Source organism: Musca autumnalis, unplaced genomic scaffold (genome assembly GCF_047663935.1).
Source record: "Musca autumnalis isolate F117 unplaced genomic scaffold, ASM4766393v1 scaffold_3, whole genome shotgun sequence".
Lineage (NCBI taxonomy): Eukaryota > Metazoa > Arthropoda > Insecta > Diptera > Muscidae > Musca > Musca autumnalis.
The window spans coordinates 48234219-48256182 of record NW_027411866.1 but is presented as its reverse complement, the minus strand read 5'-3'; the positions used below and the strand labels follow the sequence as shown (position 1 = coordinate 48256182).

Sequence of the window (21964 nt, the reverse complement as noted above, 5' to 3'; positions counted from 1 at the left end):
GTAGGAAAAGATGAACTCCAACGGCAAATGTACTGTACACTTGTAGTGATTCAACTGCATCCGCGGATGCAAACTTTTGCTGGGATGTTTCTACCTAAGGGGTAGTTTACGCAATATGTAAATGTCATATGACATGAAATTTTCCATCATTATATAGTCGCTAATATGTGAAATATTGGCGATTTTCCTTACGCCATTTACTTTGCGCGTCCACACCAGCAAAAATGTAATAAAATTACTTCTCCACATTGCCTGCGTGGGTAGATATGGAATGTTTTTATATCGTTTCATATGACATTGATAGATAGTGTAAACTACCTCTAAGTAATTGTACCACGATGTAAAAGCAGCTTTATATATTTTTACATCGGCGGTGGCTAAACCCTTAAATAAGTAAGAGGCGGCGGCGCACCGCCGTCAGAAAATCGACTCGCTTCCATCTCTGATTTCAGCAGGAAAAAAAAGAATCATTTCAGCAGAAAAAAAGAATTATTTTGATTTCGGTCCATAAAAAAATGCTCAACAAATACAAAAAAGATAAACAAACGCAACCAATGGAAAAATGGAAAACAAGTGCAAACCAAATTTAACAACGTCATAAGTGCGAAGAAACTAAACTTATGAATTGGAATAAATTCAATTGGACATTGTGAAAAAACCAAACACACACAACAAAAGACCCAAAAGACTAAAAAATAAGCTCTGCGCCAGAAGTAAAAAAAGATGAAAAAATGTGAAAAACAAGCAAAAAAGTGATCGAAACTAAGAAAGTAATTAACGAAAACAAAGAAGACAAAACGGTTAAGCAAATAAAGTGATTTGCGCGGTTATTTGTGCAAAGTATTTCCAAATTTTGGTGGACAGACAGACAAACTCTATGAAATAAAGTTTCAATAAATTCCATTGGCTTGATCTTTTTTTCTGTGAGAAATTGAAATTTTGGCGTTTTCTAGTTCGCCATGGAAAGCATTTGTAGATTGTGTTTCCAACCGGCTGCGGTAAGTAATGTTTTCTTTTATCTATACGCTGAAATTTAGCCATCAAATTTTTATTCCATATACAAGTTTTTTTCCTTGCCTGGGACCAACCTGAGTTGTGAGTTGGGTTAAAATAACAATTTGCGCGCGCCTTTTTATAGTCTTTGCAAAAATGTGTATTTTGTTGTTTTTATTGATTTCGCTGTTCGCTTGTTTTTTTTTTCTACTCCCCACCCAAGCTAAGATGTGTTTTGGATGCCACACAAACAACCAGAAAAAGAATATCAAAGAAGTTGGTATTGTTTGGGGATTACGAGTGGCTAGGTAGGTTGGTTGGCTACTTGCTTTAGCTTGTGAATGTATGTAGGTATGTCGTGTTTATGCTTTATTAGAAGTAAAACTTGGATATTTCTCAATTGTAGTAGTTTCTGTCGCTTGGTATATAGACGCCTCGAAATGCCCCACCAACAAAATTCCGCAGCAGCAACCAGCCAGCCAGGGATGCCAGATAAGTTTGGTCGAAAATCGGCACTTTTCGGGTGCCAAAATCGGCAAAATCGGCAAAAATTTTTCAAAATCGGCAAAAAATCGGCAAATTAAAAAACATTTATTCAGTTCAAATTATCGCTTTATTTAATAAGCATAAGTTTAAAAATAACATTTTAAGTACAACAAAACGATTAAGAATTAATAAACCAAGGCAACAATTCAAAATATGTATGAAAATAAATGGTTTTACCATATGCATATGTTGTATATATTTATATATATGAGATCAATATATTTTCAATTCAGTCAAGCTAAACAAAACGTATACAAATATTGTCTTAAGAGGATAATTAATAAGGTGATTGTTTTTATACCCTCAGCATTTATGCTAACGAGGGTATATACACTTTCATACGGGCAAAATGTGTCTCATCGAAATAATGGTTTTAGACCCCAAATATGTTTGGACGAAATGTGTTTCAGACAATTTGGTGTCGCCCGTCTGTCTGTCTGGCTGACTGGTGCGCACTATAACTCTCGAACGGATGAGCCGATTTTTTTCCAAAGTTTGGCTTTCGTAATATTTTGTCCAAACTTAGTTTAAGTTCGAAGATGGGCATTATCGGTCAACTCCTTCAAGTACCTCTCCCACAAAAGTTCGAAAATGAAAAAATTGTGCGTACGATAACCCTTGAAGGGAGTAACCTATTTGGTCCATACTTTGCACATCGTGAAATGTCTACCAGACTTAGATGAGGTTCCAATACGCACTCAATCGGTCCACTCCTTCGGGAACCTTCCACACAAAATTTCGGATATGTTAAGTTTAGGGCCTGCTCTCGAATCGCTTTGGTTTTTGTTGCAACAATTTGTATACACTTCCTCCATTATGACGGTAAAAGCTTTTTCAGGGGCATGTCCATACTTCATGAGAATATAGCCCGAGAGGTGTAAAAACCCCTATGGCACCAAATGTAGTGGCTGTAGAGCACGATAATTCTCGAACTGATCAACCGACTCCAAAAGTTATACGATGACCCACTGAAAGGACTAGTGGGCGCGATATATATCGAAAAGATATAACTCTTATGTCGGTCCATTCCTTTAAGTACCACCTCCACAACACTTTTGAATTTAAATTTTAATCCACATTTTCGGCAAGTTCAAATGTCTAAAAATGGCCACAAAATTCTGAAAAGACCTTAAAAACATTCAATCTGTCAGAGGAAGAAAGTTTCAATTCTCATAGGCTGAGGGTATACCTCTGTCAGCAAAGCCGACTGACACTTTCTTACTAGTTGTATTGGAATTTTGAAATTTTGGTTTACAATTAAATTCAATTTCTGAAATAAATATTTGTAACAAATCATTTTTAATTACAACATTATAACAGTTGGACTTATTTAATTTTAAGTAGTCTTTAGTAAAGAGAATTCCTTCCATCGAGTCCCTAACTAATCGATTTAGGCACTTGTTTTTATTTAAATTTACTTGGCTAGAAACTCTTTCCACATTTGCTGAAGAATGTGGCAAGACTTAAATATGTTTAATAAATTTGGACAAAATAGAAAATAATGGTTCAGAATTTGCACATATTAATTCACACACTGTTTTCCAAAAGTCTAGCAATTCTATGTTTTTATCTTTAAACAAATTTCTGAAATTTAAACGTGAAAGTTCGCGTGATACTTGCTTTTCGTTTATGTTTATAAAGCATTCGTATTCCTTTATAATGTCGATAAATTAATCTTCTGTGCCATTTATTATAAAACTTTGATTTACTGAAGCTAGGCACTTAAGTTTATTTTCTAAATTAAACCGCTTCAAAATCTGACAACAAAGTTGAATGTAAAAGTTTGTGCAGTTTTTAATTATTTCCACTAACCCAATTTTCGACAATTTCGTTTTTTGAACAATTTCCGTGGCGTATATACTGAAGTACACGTTTTGGTAATCAAGAAAATTCAAACTGTTTTTATAATATGTTAAAAAATTTTATTATTATTAATCAAATTAATCTTGATGATATAGTTGTCTTTGTTATTGTACCAAATTAGTTCTACCAACCACAATTTTCATACAAAACGGAAATTTTATGCGAACAAGTTGCCTTAACTAAAAATCGGCATTTTAGGGGTAAAAATCGGCAAATCGGCATTTCTATTTTTTTGGACTAAAAATCGGCAAAATGCCGATAAATCGGCAAATCTGGCATCCCTGCAGCCAGCATCAAACACCCCAAAAAGAAGGCGGGGATGTTACAAACGAAACTATAATAATAGCAATAATAAGAAGAATGGCTCACCAAGCAAGTAGCAAAAAACGCCAGCGTCACAACAACAGAATTGAGCTTGTTGTTACTTTTGTTGTTTGGGAAAAAGGCTTAAAATTTTACACAAGCAATTGTCCATTTTCCGCGCGTAGAGTAGTAGTTTTCTAAATTATACTCATACTCCAATTCCAATGCACATCGCCACACGCACCGTTGTTGTTGTTCTCTGCATGGACATGGTGGAGAAATGCATAGCTGCTGCCGTTGACGTCGACGCCACAACAAATTTACTGTCAACAACCCACAATATATAAACAATATATTGTTTTGAAGAGAAAAAAGAGAGAATTTGTTGAGAGAATAATAAAAGGGGCAGAATGAGACGCCGCCAATTGTTTGTAATAACCCAGCTAACAATTTTTTCCGAGGGCTCTGATTTCCGATTTTTTTCCGAAATTTTCTGAATATATTTTAGATATTTGTCGATTTCTCTAATGTTTTTCTAGAAATTGTACCGATTTTCTAAAACTTTTTTTTAAGAATCTCTGCACATTTTCTGAAGAACCTTAAGAACCTCGTTCCGAATTCGTTCCGATGTCTAACCGATTTTCTAACGGATCTTTTTGTTCGATTGTTGTCGAAAAACAAAGTGATTTTTTATAAAATTCGCATATACAGTTTTTGAATTGTTTTAATATAAATGCAACATATAATAATTCAAGCTAGTGTTGATAGCTTTCACATACTCGTGCACATTCTTCTACTATTAATCACAAAATGATAACAAGAGGGAAAATCATTAGGAAGTTTGAAATTAGAATCATCCATAAATAGGGAATTAAAAGAGAATTGTTTCTGAGTTTGGGGATTTGTTCTGTGTTGTGTGTCAATATCAAAAACGTCAGCGGCCAAGAATTTCATCAGATTTTTTCCAGAAAATCTAATCTTTTCTTCGAATTTTTCCAGAATTTCTTTCCGAATTCGGACCGATTTTCTTCAAAAAATCTAAATTTTCCACCGAATTTTCCAGAATTTTTTTCCGAATTCGGACCGAATTCGTTGCGAAACTCTAATATTTTGTTAGAATTTTCTTAGAAAATTCTTTCCGATTTCGGTGGACACGTCCATACAACTTTTGTACCGAATTCGGAAAGAATTCGGCATCAGAATCGGCAACTTGTGCAGAGATTCTGACCGAATTCGCAAAGAATTCGGAAAAAAATGTTAGCTGGGAAACTTCAGTTCGGCGACTGCTGCTATTTTTCATATTGTGCATTAATTTTGTTGTTGCTGCTGCTGTTGCTTCTAATTTCAACTGAATGTCAAATAATTTGTTTTCTTTGAAGCCGTTTTTGTGTTGGAGTGGGGGGAGGTGAGTGGGTGGTGAGAGTGTGCAAATTTACAAAAGGGTTGGCGCTAAACTTACAAACAAGTGTTGCTCATTGTAGAGGATTTCTACTAAATTGGCGTTTTTAATCGCTGTTGGTGAAAATTGCTAGACGATTAGTGGAAATGACATGTTTAGGTTTTGAACTCGCTGTCCCAGTGGATTTCATCAAATGAAGTTGTAATAAATTGGTCTAAAACTTTTGTTAATTCGATTGATGTTGAGTTTGTTGACCACTTAACGTGCCTGGGTGTTGTTATTGACAGTAGATTGGCTTTCAAGTTGATCATATCAATGATATTACGTCGTCTGAAGTTCCAGCTTCGGAATTTATGCAGCCTTAGTGCATATTTGCCTCTGTATATTAGGAGGATAGTGGCACAATGGTGTTTGATGACCCATGTTAACTAGGGTAAGTGCACCTAATGTCGGCATGTACCAGTAGTCGGCACCTTTTGAATTTGAACTCAAATAACTGAAAATTAAGAAAACAAAATAGGAAAATAATCTTAAAAGTGCTTTAACAATATTGTCAGCTAAATTTATATAAAATTTCATTGAGCTAGGACCAATTTTTATATCGAAATTTAAGTTTTTGTCAGTGAAGGGTTTTCAGCACAACCGAAAATGCATGTCTCTTAAGAAAAAAATTGCGGAGATGTTAACCTTATAAGCTCTGTAATTATATTAAAATCAAGAAATTTTCCACAACATTTTTGTTATATAGGTAGAGGACAGTTAAAAGAACACTTTAGAAAAATAAATTTTTAAAAAATATTTATAATTGTGCAATTTTTGCTGATGCCGAATTTAGGGACAAAAAAATATAAAATTTGCCTAAAGTCGGCATGGCGTTATAAACATTGATTTTTATCGATTACTTTTAGCTAAAAATTATAAAAAATAATAAACAAATACTTTAAAGGCTAATTAATAAAAAATTGTTTCAATTTGAAATGAACTTTAGCGATTTTAAGCAATATTAGCCATGATTTAAAGTACGTACGTTGTGGGGTGCCGACAACTGGGTAATAGATGCCGACTATTGGTACGAACTAATTTATGTGGTTAACAAGGTTTCTTTATCTTTTGAACCGTCTACCTGCACATTCAGTGGGAGCTTCATTTGCGCCGTCCATGTAGTGAACAGTGTGGCTGTTAACTTAGTGGTGGATATTTTTATATTCCTTGCGTGGAAAAACTCGACATGATCAATGAGATAGGCGTTTAGCCTGTCACAAATGTTACCAATGTTATGACCTGACGCCATGAGTGTACAATCATCCGTGTACGTAATTAACTCAATGCCGTCGGGAGGTCGTGGAATTGCAGAAAGGTAGAGGTTCAACAGTTCCGGAGATATCACGCCTCCTTGGGGAACTAACTGCTTCACCCATTTGATCCAAAAACCTTATATATCAAATTTTATGTCGATCGGTTAACGTAAACCCGTGCCACCAGAGGGATCTTTGTTTACACAGTAATTTGTATGGGGCCAAAGGAACATTTTTACGAAAATTACAAAAATTATGAAAATCGAGTCGGATTTTGATACAGCGCCGATAGGCCGATTTTAGGTATTTTTGGCCTAATATATGTAGCTATATCGAAATCTTATCCGATTTTCACAATTTTTTGTAGGATTCGTTTTTTAACCACAACAATAAACTAGTAAAAAATTTTCATCGATTAGGCCATAAATGCTGAGGGTATAAAAATGAATAACATTTTCTTATGTGACAAAAGAAGTTTTGGTAGGTAGGTATTGGTGGGCCTTATTATTCCACCCAATCAACACAGTCCACACCGAAGCGAGCAAACCCCAGTGACCTCTTAGTCAGAGAGCTGACACTGGAAGTTTACAAGTTGGTTAGTGAGCATAATAAGAACAAGTGGCGAAAGAAGTGGGCGAAGAGAAGTGTGCGGCCATTCTATTCACCACATGGACTGCGGAAGTAAGCACTGAACTGAATGTCATGGTCGATGGTAGCAAAATTCCGAACACTAACGTTGCCAAGATTCTAGGGTCACATTTCGTCCGAGAATGCCACAGGTATCTGCGACAAGCTGAGATCCAGGAACAAGGTCTTCGAGTCCCTCAAGCCGGGAGTACTTGGAGTGTAGACAAAGAAACCTTCTTGGCTACATATAACGCGATAAGTCGGTCTGTGGTATGCGGAGCGGTGTCAGTGTGTTCCGCCAATATAAGTGCAACATCTACATTAGGAGTCCAAGATACAGTACCGGGTTTTCCAAAAAAAAAAAAAAAAATAATTATAGCTCTGTTCCTTTACGTGCAAGAATCTTCAAGTTTTACAACTTTTTACTCGAAAAGCGTTCCTTTACTTCAGACACCATACAATTCATATGGAAGCAGATTACAACTTTTGCTACTTTTGCCGGTTTTACCACTTTCAAAAGTAAAGGAACAGACCAAAAATAAATAAAAACGGTTTTCGGTTAACCAAAATTTTCAATTTTTCAAAGTTTTCGGTTTTCGAACATTTCCAAAACCGGTTAACCAGTTTAAAACGATTTTGTTAAATAGGTACTATAGGGTAGCAAATGTTGCATGGACTAAATGGTGCCTTTTTAACATACTGACTTTGTGATGCCAATCATGTGCTGATTATTTGATAAACATTGACATACGACAACAATACCCATTTCAGTTCGTGTGTGTGCCATTGCTTATCGTTTGGCCGTGACATGGCAAGGCATAAAGATTTGCATGGGTGTTCTCCACAAAGGCAATATGTCTACGATAGCATGAAACCATGCCATCCAACACAGGTAGCTGTCGTTTGTGTGCGCGTATGCTGAAATTGAGAAACAGTGTGTTTGTGAATCTATGTTACTGCAATGTGCTTATGGGTTAGAAATATTATATGCAGGTGTGTAGTAATAAATACATTTATGAAACCGAGAATATTTGAAAAAAAAAAAAAATCAACCATTGTAAAAATTTGCCGATAAATGGAATCTTTCACTGGCTCGTTTACATTAAAACAGGTATACATTTTCAGCCTGTTACATTAAAATGTTTCTCAGAATAGGAAACACTAATGTAACAGACTGAGAAAGCGTTGGGAAAATCTTGGCATTCTTCGCTAATTTTTTGTCATAAAAGAGGTAAATTTGTTTGCATGTTTCATTTTTGTATGAATTCTGGACCCCTTTGAAAACTTGAATGAAAATAGTAGAAAACACCACAGGAAATCCCACTTCAAAGGTGTTATTCACTAATTTTTCTTCATGAATCCGGTAAAACCTTTTAGCCTGTCTTTTTCCAATTTGAGAAAATATTTATTAGAGTATACGTGTTTCAATTAAAAATCAGTATGGAAATTTCAGTGATATAAAATATGTATAAAGTATGCAGAGAATATACGATAATGAAAAGAGATGTAAAAAACTATAACTATTTGAGGCATAGTGCTTGATTCCTCAGATAAACAAATTAAAAAATATGTGGACACAAGTACTCGGACATTACCCATAGTTAAAATGAAATTTATACACTACATCCAGCTTGTGATCATTTTTGACGTACATAAAGAGGCTCTATTTCCGTTTCCTTCTACCAATAAGCTCTAAAAATTCGATCGCAGTGAGCTAAACACAACTCACGAAAAATTCAAACTAATGGCAGAGTTGTACGAAATTTTTTTCACACGATATCCACTTCGACGCAATGGAGGGAACTGATATGGAAGAAGATGTCTTCAATGCTTTCATCCAGGGCTCATTGATGAAAATATCAGGAAAAGAATTACCAATTGAAATATCAAGGTTCAACGCCTAGACAGTTGTGTATCATATAAATTTCGATATATTGGTATGGTGGGAGTCCCATAAGAACGATTTTACATACCTGCATAAGCTGAGTGCGTCAATATTCGCAATACCTGCTAGTTCGGCGCCATCTGAAAGAATATTTTCTAAAGCCCGTGATTTATTTTGTGAATGAAAACATGAATTTAAACAAGTAAAAATTCGTTAAGTTCGGCCGGGCCGAACTTTTTATACCCTCCACCATAAAAAGTCTTAATTAAAATGGAATAATTAGGGTCCTTTCACAATTTTAGGTGTAACGACTTTTCGACAATGGATAGACTCCTACTGCCTCCCACTATTGCTTAAATTACACTGTGAACACAAATGTTGGGGCAGAGATAATTCTTTTTGGAGATGAAAGCCCTTAATGTGTGTATATTAAATACCCCGAAGTACAGATGCGCCGTGAGTCGAACTTCCGCGTTATGGCGTGATGACGTTTTTGCAAGAGACCCTGTAAGCCATCATGAATTAGCATTAGGTGTGTACGATAACTTCGCAAGTGAAAAGTACTTGCAAGCACTCAGCAAGTTCTCAGTAACCTCTCTCCACCAATTTTGCTCTCTCGAAGCAAAAAATTTGCAGATTGTTATCGAACAGCAATTTGTAAAAACTTGCAAGAAGTCAGCTGATTTTATAAACAAGAAGAAGTTGGCGGAAAAGATTAAACTTAACAATTGAAGGTGGGTACCATTTCTTATACCCTCAGCATTTATGCTAACGAGGGTATGTATATACACTTTCATACGGGCAAAATGTGCCTCTTCGAAATAATGGTTTTAGACTCCAAGTATGTTTGGACGAAATGTGTTTCAGACAATTTGGAGTCGATTTAGCAATGTCCGTCCGTCTGTCTGGCTGGTGCGCACGATAACTCTTGAACGGATGAACCGATTCGGTCCAAAATTTGGCTTTCGCAATATTTTGTCCAAACTTAGTTTAAGTTCGAAGACGGGTTATATCGGTCCACTTCATCCGGTACCTCCCCCACAAAAGTTCGAAAATGTTCGGAAAATTTGTGCGCACGATAACTCTTGAAGGGAGCAACCGATTTGGTCCAAAGTTTGCACATCTTGAAATTTCTACCAAACTTATATGAGGTTCCAATATGGACTCAATCGGACCACGCCTTCGGGTACCTCCCACACAAAATTTCGGAAAAGTTCAGTTTAGGACCTGCTTTTGAATCGTTTTTTTGTTGTAGCATCTTGTATTCACGGCCCCCCATACGGCGGTACAAGTTTCATCAGGGGCTAAACCCTACTTTCTGAGAAAATAGTCTGAAAGTTAAAAAAAACCCTATGACACCGTGTGTAGTGGTTGGAGCGCAAGATAACTCTCGAACGGACCTACCGATTCGATTGAAAATTTGGCCTTCATAATATTTTGTCCAAACTTAGTTTAAGTTCGAAGATAAGCCATATGGGTTCATTCCTTCAGGTATCTCCCCCACAAAAGTTCAAAAATATTCGGAAAAATTGTGCTCACGATAACTCTTGAAGGGACCGACCGATTTGGTTTATACTTTACGCATCCTAATATATCTACCAGATATAGATCAGGTTTGAATATGGACTACATTTGCCCATTCTATGGGGTACCTCCCACACAAAATTTCGGATAAGTTCACTTTAAGACCTGCCCTTGACTAACTTTGATTTCTGATGACGCAACTTGCAATCGCTGTCTAAATTACAACGATAAAAATTTTGTCAGTGGCAAGTCCATACATCTTGGAAAAACAGCCCGAAAGTTGTAAAAACCCCTATGGCACCATATATAATAGCTGAAGTGCACAATAACTCTCGAACTGATAGACCGATTTGGTCCAAAATTTGGTCTTTGTCCAAACTTAGTTTGACTTCTAAACTGGCCCATATCGGTCCTCTCCTTAGAATACCTCCCCCACAAAAGTTCAACATTTGTGTCCAAGTGCAGTTTAGGGTCTGTTCGGAGATCCTTTGGAAATTTATACCGATGATGTACAGCCATATTATGTTTTCCGTGGACAAGTCCATGCTTCCTGGCATACTGGTCCAACAGGTGTACGATAACCCACTGAAATGACTAGTGGGCGCGATATCTATCGCAAAGGTATGACTCTCAAAATAATATCCACTTCCGTAATGCACTATGCCGGTCCATACCCTCCTCCTCAAATGTCCAAAAACTGGCACAAAATTCTGAAAAGACCCTAAATACATTCGATCTGTCCGTAGATGAAAGTTCCAATTCACATATGCTGATACTGCGCCAATGTTCCCGAACTGCGTTCCACCCGGCTATCGTGTTAAGTAAGGCCTCGGTACATAACAAGCATGGCTTTCTGGCTGAAATTACTTCTGCCTCTTATGTGACGAGGCCCTTAGTGTTGCTACAACTATAATTCCCTTTCCAATGCACAAATATAAAACATACTGGAACGCAGTGCGATGTTTGGCATACATATTTATTGATATCGTTGGGAATACCTAGCCGCCTACATTGCGTTTCTCCTATTCCATGGATGCACCGCTGTTTGCTTGGATTTGATACCTTTAAAATAAAATAGTCACCACAAACTACAAAACAAGTTATTTTACTTACATTATCGTTTTCCATAATTTATTTAATAATTTGTTGCATTTTTTATATCTATTTATTTTAATTGCCAAACGTTTGTTTATGTTTTTGCCAAGAAGTCCCCCACAAAACATTCGAATTTAAATCAGCTGATCAAACTTGCAAATTCTTACAAGAAAAATTTTCCTTGCAAAAACTTGTAAACAAAAGTCTCCAAAACTCTCTCACAATTGTCTCCAAATTCTCTCTCTTTTACTTTGCAAGTTTGTTATCGAACAGTATTTTGTAAAAGTTTGTGCAAATTTGCACAAACTTTTGGGTTATCGTACAGACCTATTATATCTTTGTTTATTGTTTTTGTAGAGCACTTAAGCAACAGTGAACAATGATATAACGCTGATTCCTGATGTGCCACAAGGTCTCTAACAATTTTCATCACGCCATAACGCGGAAGTTTGACTCACGGCGTATCTGTCCTTCGGGGTTCATAATATACTCACCAAGGCCTTTCTTCCCTAAGAGGAATTTTCCGTGCCCCAGACTTTCACCTTCATTTTGTTGCACAGTGTTGTCTAATCTAGCTGCAGGGAACATCAAGAGTCAAATTGAGGGTAGTTTCATCAAAACAATGTAGACCCCCAAAAATGGACCCATGTTGACGAATTTTAGTGAAGAAATTTCGTGACCACTGAAAATTCCCGAAAATCTGGAGGTACAGTTATATGGGGTGATATACCAAAACTTGGACCTATATTGACAATTCTTTTTGAATAGACAAAATTGTAGCTAAAATTCTCAAAATACCGATCATTACAGCTAGTTCGGTTAAAAATTGCAGCTAAAATTCTCAAAATACCGAAAATCGGGAGATACCGATATATGGGGGCTATACCAAAACATGGACCTATGTTTACGATGTTTCGTTGGAGATGTTTTATGACCACTGAGAACTTCAAATATCAAATTACAGCTATTTCGGTTAAAAACTTTAGCTAAAATTCTCAAAATACAAAAAATCGAGTGGTACCGTTATATGGGGGCTATACCAAAACATGGACCTATGTTGACGATGTTTGGTGGAGATGTTTCATGACCACTGAGAACCTCAAATGGCAAATTACAGCTAGTTCGGTTAAAAATTGTAGCTAAAATTCTCAAAATACCGAAAATCGGGAGGTACCGATATATGGGGGCTATACCAAAACATGGACCTATGTTGACGATGTTTCGTGGAGATGTTTCATGGCCACTGAGAACCTCAAATGTCAAATTGCAGATAGTTCGGTTAAAAATTGTGGTTAAAATTCTCAAAATACCGAAAATCGGGAGGTACCGATATATGGGGGCTATACCAAAACATGGACCTATGTTGACGATGTTTCGTGGAGATGTTTCATGGCCACTGAGAACCTCAAATGTCAAATTGCAGATAGTTCGGTTAAAAATTGTGGCTAAAATTCTCAAATACCGAAAATCGGGAGGTACCGTTATATGGGGGCGATACCAAAACATAGACCTATGTTGACGATGTTTCGTGGAGATGTTTCATGGCCACTGAGAACCTCAAATGTCAAATTGCAGATAGTTCGGTTAAAAATTGTGGCTAAAATTCTCAAAATACCGAAAATCGGGAGGTACGGTTATAAGGGGGCCATACCAAAACATGGACCTATGTTGACGAAGTTTGGTGGAGATGTTTCATGACCACTGAGAACCTCAAATGGCAAATTACAGATAGTTCTGTTAAAAATTGTGGTTAAAATTCTCAAAATACCGAAAATCGGGAGGTACCGATATATGGGGGCTATACCAAAACATGGACCTATGCCCATATCCTTTGGGATATAAGTTTGTTGATCACTAGGAACCCTAAGTGCCAAATTATAGCTAATTCGGTCTGCAAATGTGGCGAAGAACGTCAAAATACCTCAAATCCGGAGGTTCCGTTATATGGGGGCTATACCAAAGAGTGGACCGATATAGCCCATCTTCGAACTTGACCTGCCTATGGAAAAAAAGACCCTCGGGTGCAAAATTTCAGCACTCTATCTCAATTATTGCGGACGCTAGAGTGATTACAACAGACGGACAGGCGGACATGGATCGTCTTAGAATTTTATCCTGATCAAGAATATATATACTTTATAGGGTCGCAAATGATTAGTTCGATGTGTTACAAACGGAATGACAAACTTAATATACCCTCCATACTATGGTGGAGGTTATAAAAAGTGTTCCTTATAACTATTTAAACATTGATTTCTTATTTTTTCGTTTGAGTTCATAACTATTTTATGTATTTAATTTAATTATCATGTTTTAGTACATTGAATTTTCTATTAATATTTCGTTTGTTGTTTTTTTAACAAGTTTTTATAACTTTTAATTTAAGAATTATATATACATATTCTTCAAGTGAAATTAAATTTCTATGAACATATTTTTATTTTACAATTTTTTATTATTTTAAAATTAACTTATATAATCTTCCTGCAATTAAATAAATAATGTAAAATTTTTTGAGTTTCTTTTGTAATATTGTTAGGTATAACATATTTGTTGACACACCGTTCAACATTCGCTTTGATTGTTCAGTTCATGAGCTGTCGTTGTGTGTGATACGAACCGACATGGCTAGGCAATGAAAATTTCATTGGTTGTCAAGCATTGCCATGCTGTTTCATACAACAGAACATAGCGTTGCATGGGTTTGTGCGGAAAGGCATAAATAAAAATTGCTCATAATTGATAAATATTTGATTAAAAATGTGCGACTAGGGGTAAATGAAATATAACGACTTCGTTATTATATAATTATCTCATAATATCCTTGTTAAAAAATTGTGCCTTAAGAATAGTAAAAACCCTTACAAATTTAAAATTGTGTACCAAAAGTAATAAGTTTAAATTTTATTAAATCTGAATTCTTCGTCTTTTTTGCCAACCTCGAATTATCGTGAATTGCCGCAATCAAACATACATACCTTTTATAACCTGATATCACTGTGCAACATTTTAAGGTGATCTTGTGCAAACAATTCGAACTGAGGATTTTTTGAAAGTACAGACCCAAACGACAAGAAACCCTAGTTGGGTTCGGTTGTGTCAGATCCAGCTCGAATTTTATGGCACCATCTGAACATGGTTAAATATTGAGTTTTTAAAGAAATTCGGGGCTATATCTCTGAAACCAATGCAAATCTTCTTCTGACCTCTGAAGCAAATTTGTAGGTAAGGACAAGAATAAAATATTTGGAGAAATAATGAACTCGAAAAACTACATTTATTGCATCAAATTTCAAAATATATGCACAATTTTTATACATTTCGCACCGTATCTCCAAAACCGTTAATTTTTTCTGAATATTTTCTTTTGGAAAAATATTCCCTGGAATGTAATACACAGCCCTTCAAAACATATCATTGTTGTAAAATGACTCTATACCGTTATTTTTAGTACATTTTTCAACGACGATTTAATAAAAATGTCAATAATGTAGTGAAATCCGAAATGCGAGAATAAACTGTTGGTGTGAACTGTGTTTGAAATACGTGTTGTAAAAGATATGATGCAAAATACCGCCGAAACAACATGAAGTAAGCATTTTAGAGTTTCAGAATGTTCTAAAGGATTGTTGAGAACTTTATTTGGAAGATTTTTGCAAAAGGTTACTTGGTTCAACTCTCAATAGTTTAGCCGATATTGACCAGAATTTCAGCAATTATGTAAAATTTTCTATATTTTATAGATTTTAATGCCCTAGATGGAGTTTTTCATTTGTGGTTTTTTCAAAAGATAACTTCTACTAGTTTAGGGCTACAATATTGCTAAAGACAGCAAAGCCAAATTCCTATTCGTTTCTGAGATAAAGGCCTGATAAATGCAAAAAAGTGTAGATTTAGCCCGGTTTAGATGAGGCCATAAAATCCGAACTGGATCTGACAGGACAAAACCCTACTAGGGTTTTTGTAGTCCAAATATGTACTTTCAAAAAATTCATACTAGAAGTTGTTTGCATTTTCAGTGTTGCACAGTGTATTCGACAAGTTCTTAGTTTACTGTACTAGTTCAGAAACGTATGAGTAACGTCATACAAACTACCGTGTGATATTACGTATACACATTTTTTCATAGATCGTTCAATTGAACTAGATTGGCACAACTATACATTTTACACAAAATATTTTTAAAATTTTAAGGTATCTGACACTTATAACTTTGCCCGTACCTTGTGTTCGTTTAGTTAACTTTCACGAATACATTTTTTATTAAATATTAAAAATATGACTATTTTTTAAAAACCGTTTAACCGACACAAATAATCGGTTTTTTCGGTTAACCGAAAATGACGACTTTTGCAAAAACCAGTTTCGGTTTTGTAACTCAGAACCGGTTAACCGCCAGTCAATATCCCACCGAAAGACTGAATTTTTATTATTTAATCTTTTAAATAAAATATTCCAGAAGAGAATCATCAGTATAGGTCCACGTCTTCCTATATCCCATATCTTACCGAAATATCGGAAATTTGGTATTAGTCTTCTTTGAGTCTAAAAACTTTAAGCCAGAAATTTGTAGGTATAGATCGACGTTTTGATATAGCCCTTATAGAACGGTACCTCCCGAATTTCGGTATTTTAAAGGTTAACCACACACATTACATTGTTTTGCCGAAATTGCTGAAATTTGGGATTTAGTCTTCTTCATAATCTAAAGGAAACTAATTGTTTCATTTTACTTCAATACAACTCGTGGTTGAGGATATAACAAGTTCCGCCCGGCCGAACTTAACACCGTTTTATTTGTTCCTAAAAGGAATTTTGATACGTGAAAGGCTTCTGCACAGGGGTAGCGGTCTAGGGTGTTATAAGGTCGGCACCGTCCCGTCTATAGCCTTGGCTTATTTGCTTTCCTATTGCAATTTTTTCTATCGGAAGTCGGGCCTATGTTTTTTATTGTTCTAATGGTAAAAAGTTTTGGTGGCACAAGTTAGCTCAGTACATGCTAAAATTAGTTCCAAGTGGCACAGACTGAGGGCCAACGTCTCCTTGACATAAAGTAGGACTACTTACTCCATCCTGAAAAAAACTGTATAAATTCATGTTTGTCTAAAGTAAAAAATTCATACAAATCCCTAATATTCTAAAATCTTTCAAAAATACACCTAATATTTGAAACAATGAGTTACCCCTTTTTGTAGGATATTTTGTGTTTTATTCTCGGAGAAACAAAAAAACTATAAATTCAAGTTTGTCTAAAGTAAAAAAATTCATACAAATCCCTAATATTCTAAAATCTTTGCAAAACACACCTAATATTTGAAACAATCAATGAGTTACCCCTTTTTTGTAGGGTATTTTGTGTTTTATTCTCGGAGAAACAATTTTTCATTTGGTGTTTCTTTTTTCTCTTCAGTTTGGTCCTAACAATGAGTACTTTTTATGGGTCATAGTGTAAACTTGACCATTTGCAATGGACGAATGGTTGGTTGGTTCTCTCTCGCCGTTTGTTGACTCTCTGGTTCTAGCTAAAAAACACATGCACTCTGCAGGGATTACCATTATATTTTTACTGATGATGATGAGGATGCACGCAGAGAAAAAAATATGTTTGATCCAACAATATTCCAAGAGCAAAATATGTATTGTTAACATATTGTTGGATTCCTCATGTAGTATTGTAAATCCAAAAATAGTTTGTGTCAACTGAACAATATTTCTCTCTTTTCTTCGAAAATTTGTTTCTCTTCTCTCGCTATTCGATGCCGTGTTGAAAAAACAAATTTGGTGAGTTGTGGTGTGCTTGTATGACATGCTGCCTTTACCTTTGTTTTTGTGTGTATGTACTTGTGAGACTCTTGTTTTTATTTGTTTCTGTTTTGTTTCATTCTTCTTTCCTTTTCATGTTTGTTATGGTGTTTAATTATTCCTTATGTTGTGGTGGGTTCTTGTGGCTTTTTGTTTGTCTTTGTTGTCAGCCAATGCAGCAAACCATGTATTGTGTTCATCAATGATTGCAATATTATACGCGACATTTATATTCAAGTTATGCGAAAAGTGTATATGAGAAGTATATGCACTCAAATCAAAAATTTCTGGGCTGGTTTTCTGTATTGACAATACTTTTTGTAAACAAAATTAGATTATGATAGTTCCTACAATCGGTATTGTTAACGATTTTAACAATATTGCGGAAATTCGAAAGTTGTTTTTGTTTTCTATGTTTGGAACAAAAGATGGTATTTTTGGATTTGGATTACAATGTTTGAACAAAACAAATACATTTTTGGAACCAAAACATATATTTTTGTTCCAACAAAAGCGAAAAATATTTTTTCTCTGGGTGTGGGTGGTTGTGTTGTTTAGAATGTTGGTAGTGGGCCAACATAATGCAGCAGTGTTGAGTACAGTGATGTTGTTGCTACTCCACTCCTGTTTAGCTTCATTTGTCTGTATGTTGTTGCAAACAAAGTTGTCCTTTTTAAGGACTCTGTTTTTTAGGGGTAACTTTTGAATTGTTCAAGAGAATCCTGATGATGATAATGAAGTTGTTGCTGTTATTTGTATTACTACACAGCTGCTTGTTGGTCTGTTAAGTTTTTACTTGACTTGTCTGTCTGTCGTCTGGCTGTGGCATGTGCTTGCTTGTTGCCCATCAGCGTTGTCAGTATTGGGGATTTTTCCCCAATTTGGGGAATTTTTATTTGAAATGGGGAAAAAAATTTCGACATGGGGAATTGGGAAAATGTTGAGGAAATCTGAAAAATATTTGGGGATTTTTGGGGAATTTCTGTACGTGAATACTCGTAGTAATAGAGCACGCGGGGTAGCAGCTGTAATAATTTATGACAGATTTGAAGTGTTATCATGCGGTTCGACGACTGACAGCGCACTAGAACAGTGGCTTGAATTGAAATAACATTTTCCATCATTTATACTGCTGAAGGGGACTTAACTGTAGAAATGATTTCTGGATTGATGGGCAATGATGAAATTAAACTTTATTTAACATGCATCGCTCCAATTAAAAAGAGATAAATATGCTTAGGCCCGTTATTATATCCTTTTTGTAGTTAAATGTTGGCCGATATCGGACAGATAAACCGTTTTTTATTCCTACGAGTTTGCCTTAATAATAAGTGTCAGATAAATAAAACAAACTTTGTGTTCCTTTTAAAATTGAGATCAAATTCAAATCAACCAATCCGATTTGAGTAAATTTGACGTACACATACTGTATTGCTTGAAGTGGATTTTTTCTTAAAGTAAGGTATAACAAAAAGGGATTTTAAAAAAAAGATGTAAGAACGGGCCTTAATCTAAATTTTTAAACCGATGCACATTGCTTATATGCATTTTTTCCTGTGCACTCGAATATTGAAACCATTAATAAAAATATTAAAAAGATATTGAAAAAATAGTGGAATCGATCGGAAACGACTCGGCATGTTTACCATGAGGAGCCATGGATCTAGACTTTAATTTTGACTTGTACTTTTTTTGAGTAAACAATTATTAAAGTTAAAAAGACCAGTGCCGAATATCTTTAACTCTGTTAATACAAATGCTGAAACCGATGCCTACAAATATGCAATTTAAATTCAAAGCAATTTTAACCCAATATTTGCAGCAATTCACTGGGTCAATACAATTTTAGCTCTATGCGAACCTTTTTAGAACCACTTGTCAACACAAAAATCTCCACGGATGTTTACGAATCGTAATGCAGAAAGTTATGATTCGTAAATTGGAGATGGTATTAAATATGTTTTCCGTTCCAACAAGTAATTCTTAAGTAGAAAGAGTCTTCTATTTTGAACCATATTCAGAAATAAAATGCAGCAGTTACTGCAGTTACTTGAATAAATAATCAATTTTCTAACAACTCCATTTGTTGTAGAAATTTTGACCCACATAAAGAAATGTCACAACCCTTTCATTATAAAAATTTTCATAAATCCAATGAGACTAATGATTCTGAATCACTTAAAAGTGAAGTTTTCAATATCGTTAGTTTAATGCATTTATAAGTGTATAGAATACTTTACAAGTTTAATGATATGAATTTCAATAGTAAAATAAAACTAATTTCGATTTTTTGTAATTATTTGTTAAAAAATTTGTGGGGATTTTTTTGAGGAAATTCAATAAAATCTGGGGAAATTTGGGGAAAAGTTTTAGAAAAGTTGGGGAAAAGAGTCTAAAAAATACTGGCAACGCTGTTGCCCATTTGGTTTTTTACATGATGTTCGTTCTTTCACATCTCTCGCACACAAATACAAGGACACAAAAACATAAATGCCCCAAACAGCATGGCATGGCATAGAGAAAAAGAGCGCCAACAACACTGTCTGTTTCTTGCTTCCTGTCTGTTTTTTAATAGACGAGAGTAGAGTATTTTTACAAAGAGTTGTGTTGACGACGTCGGTCGTCGCTGCTCTATCCTCATCATCATCATCGTCGTCGTTGTTTTTGTCTACGTCTTTTATGCTTTCCATTCAATGCAATGCAATAGCGAACAAGTGTTTTGTGTTTGCAAATAAATCAACTTAATTTTTGGGTAAAAAATCGAGTAAAACAGGCGAGTGTGGGTAAAACATGATAATCAAAACAAAAACCGAAAGAGACGAGCAAAAAACGAACGATGTTAGTTAAAAAACGGCTGACTGCTGTTTGGCTGTTGTTGTTTGGCAAAAGCCAGTAATCGTTAAAGACCGATGACAACAACATGTAGTATAAACATCATACGCATGGGGGGACAAGAAAATGACAACAACAATAATAAAAATAATAATAAAAAAAATAAAAAACACATGCATCCATGTGCTGTGCGTGTTGACTGAATGACTGGCTGGCTGGGTTGAAGGGTGCATGTGGTAAAAAAGCTACTTGTGAAACGTCACTAGTATCTCTCTCCCCAACATAGTAGGAGATAGCAGATGGAAAGCGTAGTAACATCCTTGTCGTAGTAAAAGTATGGAATAGAAAGAACAACAGCAATAAGATTAAAAAGGAATTTGCCTAAAAAATGAATCAAAACACAAACAGCAACAACAACTTCATCACTTGTACTATAACCAACAAAAACAACAATAACACCAAAAAGTGTGTGAAAGATGAAAAACTTTGTTTGATGTTATCGAAAAAGTAAGTCAAACAAATGCTGCCCGGCCAAAAATGCATGAATGAATGAATGAACGACTGAATGAACTGACTGAATGACTGGCTGGCTGGCTCGATGACTGGCCAGTTAGTTTGGTTGGTTGCCTGGCTGACTGGATAATATGCCATGGCTATGGCTACCATGTCTACCATATCTATAGATGGGATACTAGCAGAGTTTTCGTTAGGTTCGTTTGGTTAGATAGATGTTGTTGGCTGGCTTCATGGCCGGCAGCCAGCCATCCAGCAATCCAACTTTACTTGAATGGATACATGATGTCTGTCTGTCTGTCGGACGGTTTGGTCTGCTTGGTCTGGTCAGATGGTAAATGAAATAAAAAACGAAAGTGTATTTATGGAAATTTCATTTTGTACATAAGAATTATAGAGAGTTCGCAGCAGCGCCACAGAAGAAGAAAAAGATGAAACCAAGAACGTGATTAATTAAGAGAAATGGAGAAGGAACTCGGAAAAAAATTTAAATGTATATGATTTGAAAGGGTGGTGGTGATGGCTGGCGGTGGTGGTTATGGCGGTGGAGTTGGCTATTTATCAAATGAATGCTAGGGGATTTGCAAACGGAAAAAAGTTCTGTGTATCCCCAAGAAGAAGAGAAAAAAAAACACAACATCTAAAAGACAAATGGAAAAATGGACACATAATGATTTTGCACTTAGCATTTGAATTGTCATAAGGGAGGAAGTAGAAAAAAAAAGAAATACATAATAATTGAAATTAAAATGAAAGAAATTACAATTATAAATTCTGTTAAGGAAATATGATAAATTGCCCCCAGGAAAAGCAAAAACAAGTACATTTTTCTAGGAAACAATTTGAATATTTTAAAGTTTTTTTGAAATAGGTACATTCTTTAAGAAATTCAAAAAAATGCAATACCAGGAAAGATTTTTTTCTTTTTATTTTTTCTATCCATATAAAAGATAAAGACAATTTGCTAGATTTATTCGGAGTTCTACCAAATAATTCATCTCGAATTTAATTCTAAAGAAAATGTATAAAGTGGTGGAAAACATTGATCACAGAAGCAGAATCAGGTCAAAATTTGCATCCGAGAGGACAGAAGTGACTCTTCTGAAGGTGTTAGTACACTATAAAAGACCCATATTACCATTACACAACTACGGAAGATAAGTTGTCAACAAAGACTGTGATCCCTAAACAATGACAAATTAAAAATTGTTCACTAAAAAACGTACTACAGCATTAAAACATGCTACCAGAAAATTATTTTGGAAAGTTTTTCAGAGGTCCTTGAAT

The 21964-nt window shown here is 35.3% G+C and overlaps 1 protein-coding gene across 4 annotated transcripts in view; it reads left to right on the top strand.

Moving 5' to 3' along the window:
* Positions 1 to 416: 416 nt before the first annotated feature.
* LOC141397934 (uncharacterized) overlaps positions 417 to 21964 on the top strand; it is a 131283-nt gene continuing 109735 nt past the window's right edge. The window contains exon 1 of one of the 4 annotated variants that reach the window (XM_073974916.1): positions 417 to 998. In XM_073974916.1, the coding sequence (XP_073831017.1) occupies positions 960 to 998 (39 nt within the window). In that variant the 5' untranslated portion in view covers positions 417 to 959. The remainder of the gene's footprint in view (positions 999 to 21964) is intronic. The other 3 variants (XM_073974917.1, XM_073974915.1, XM_073974918.1) reach the window with 3 other exon arrangements.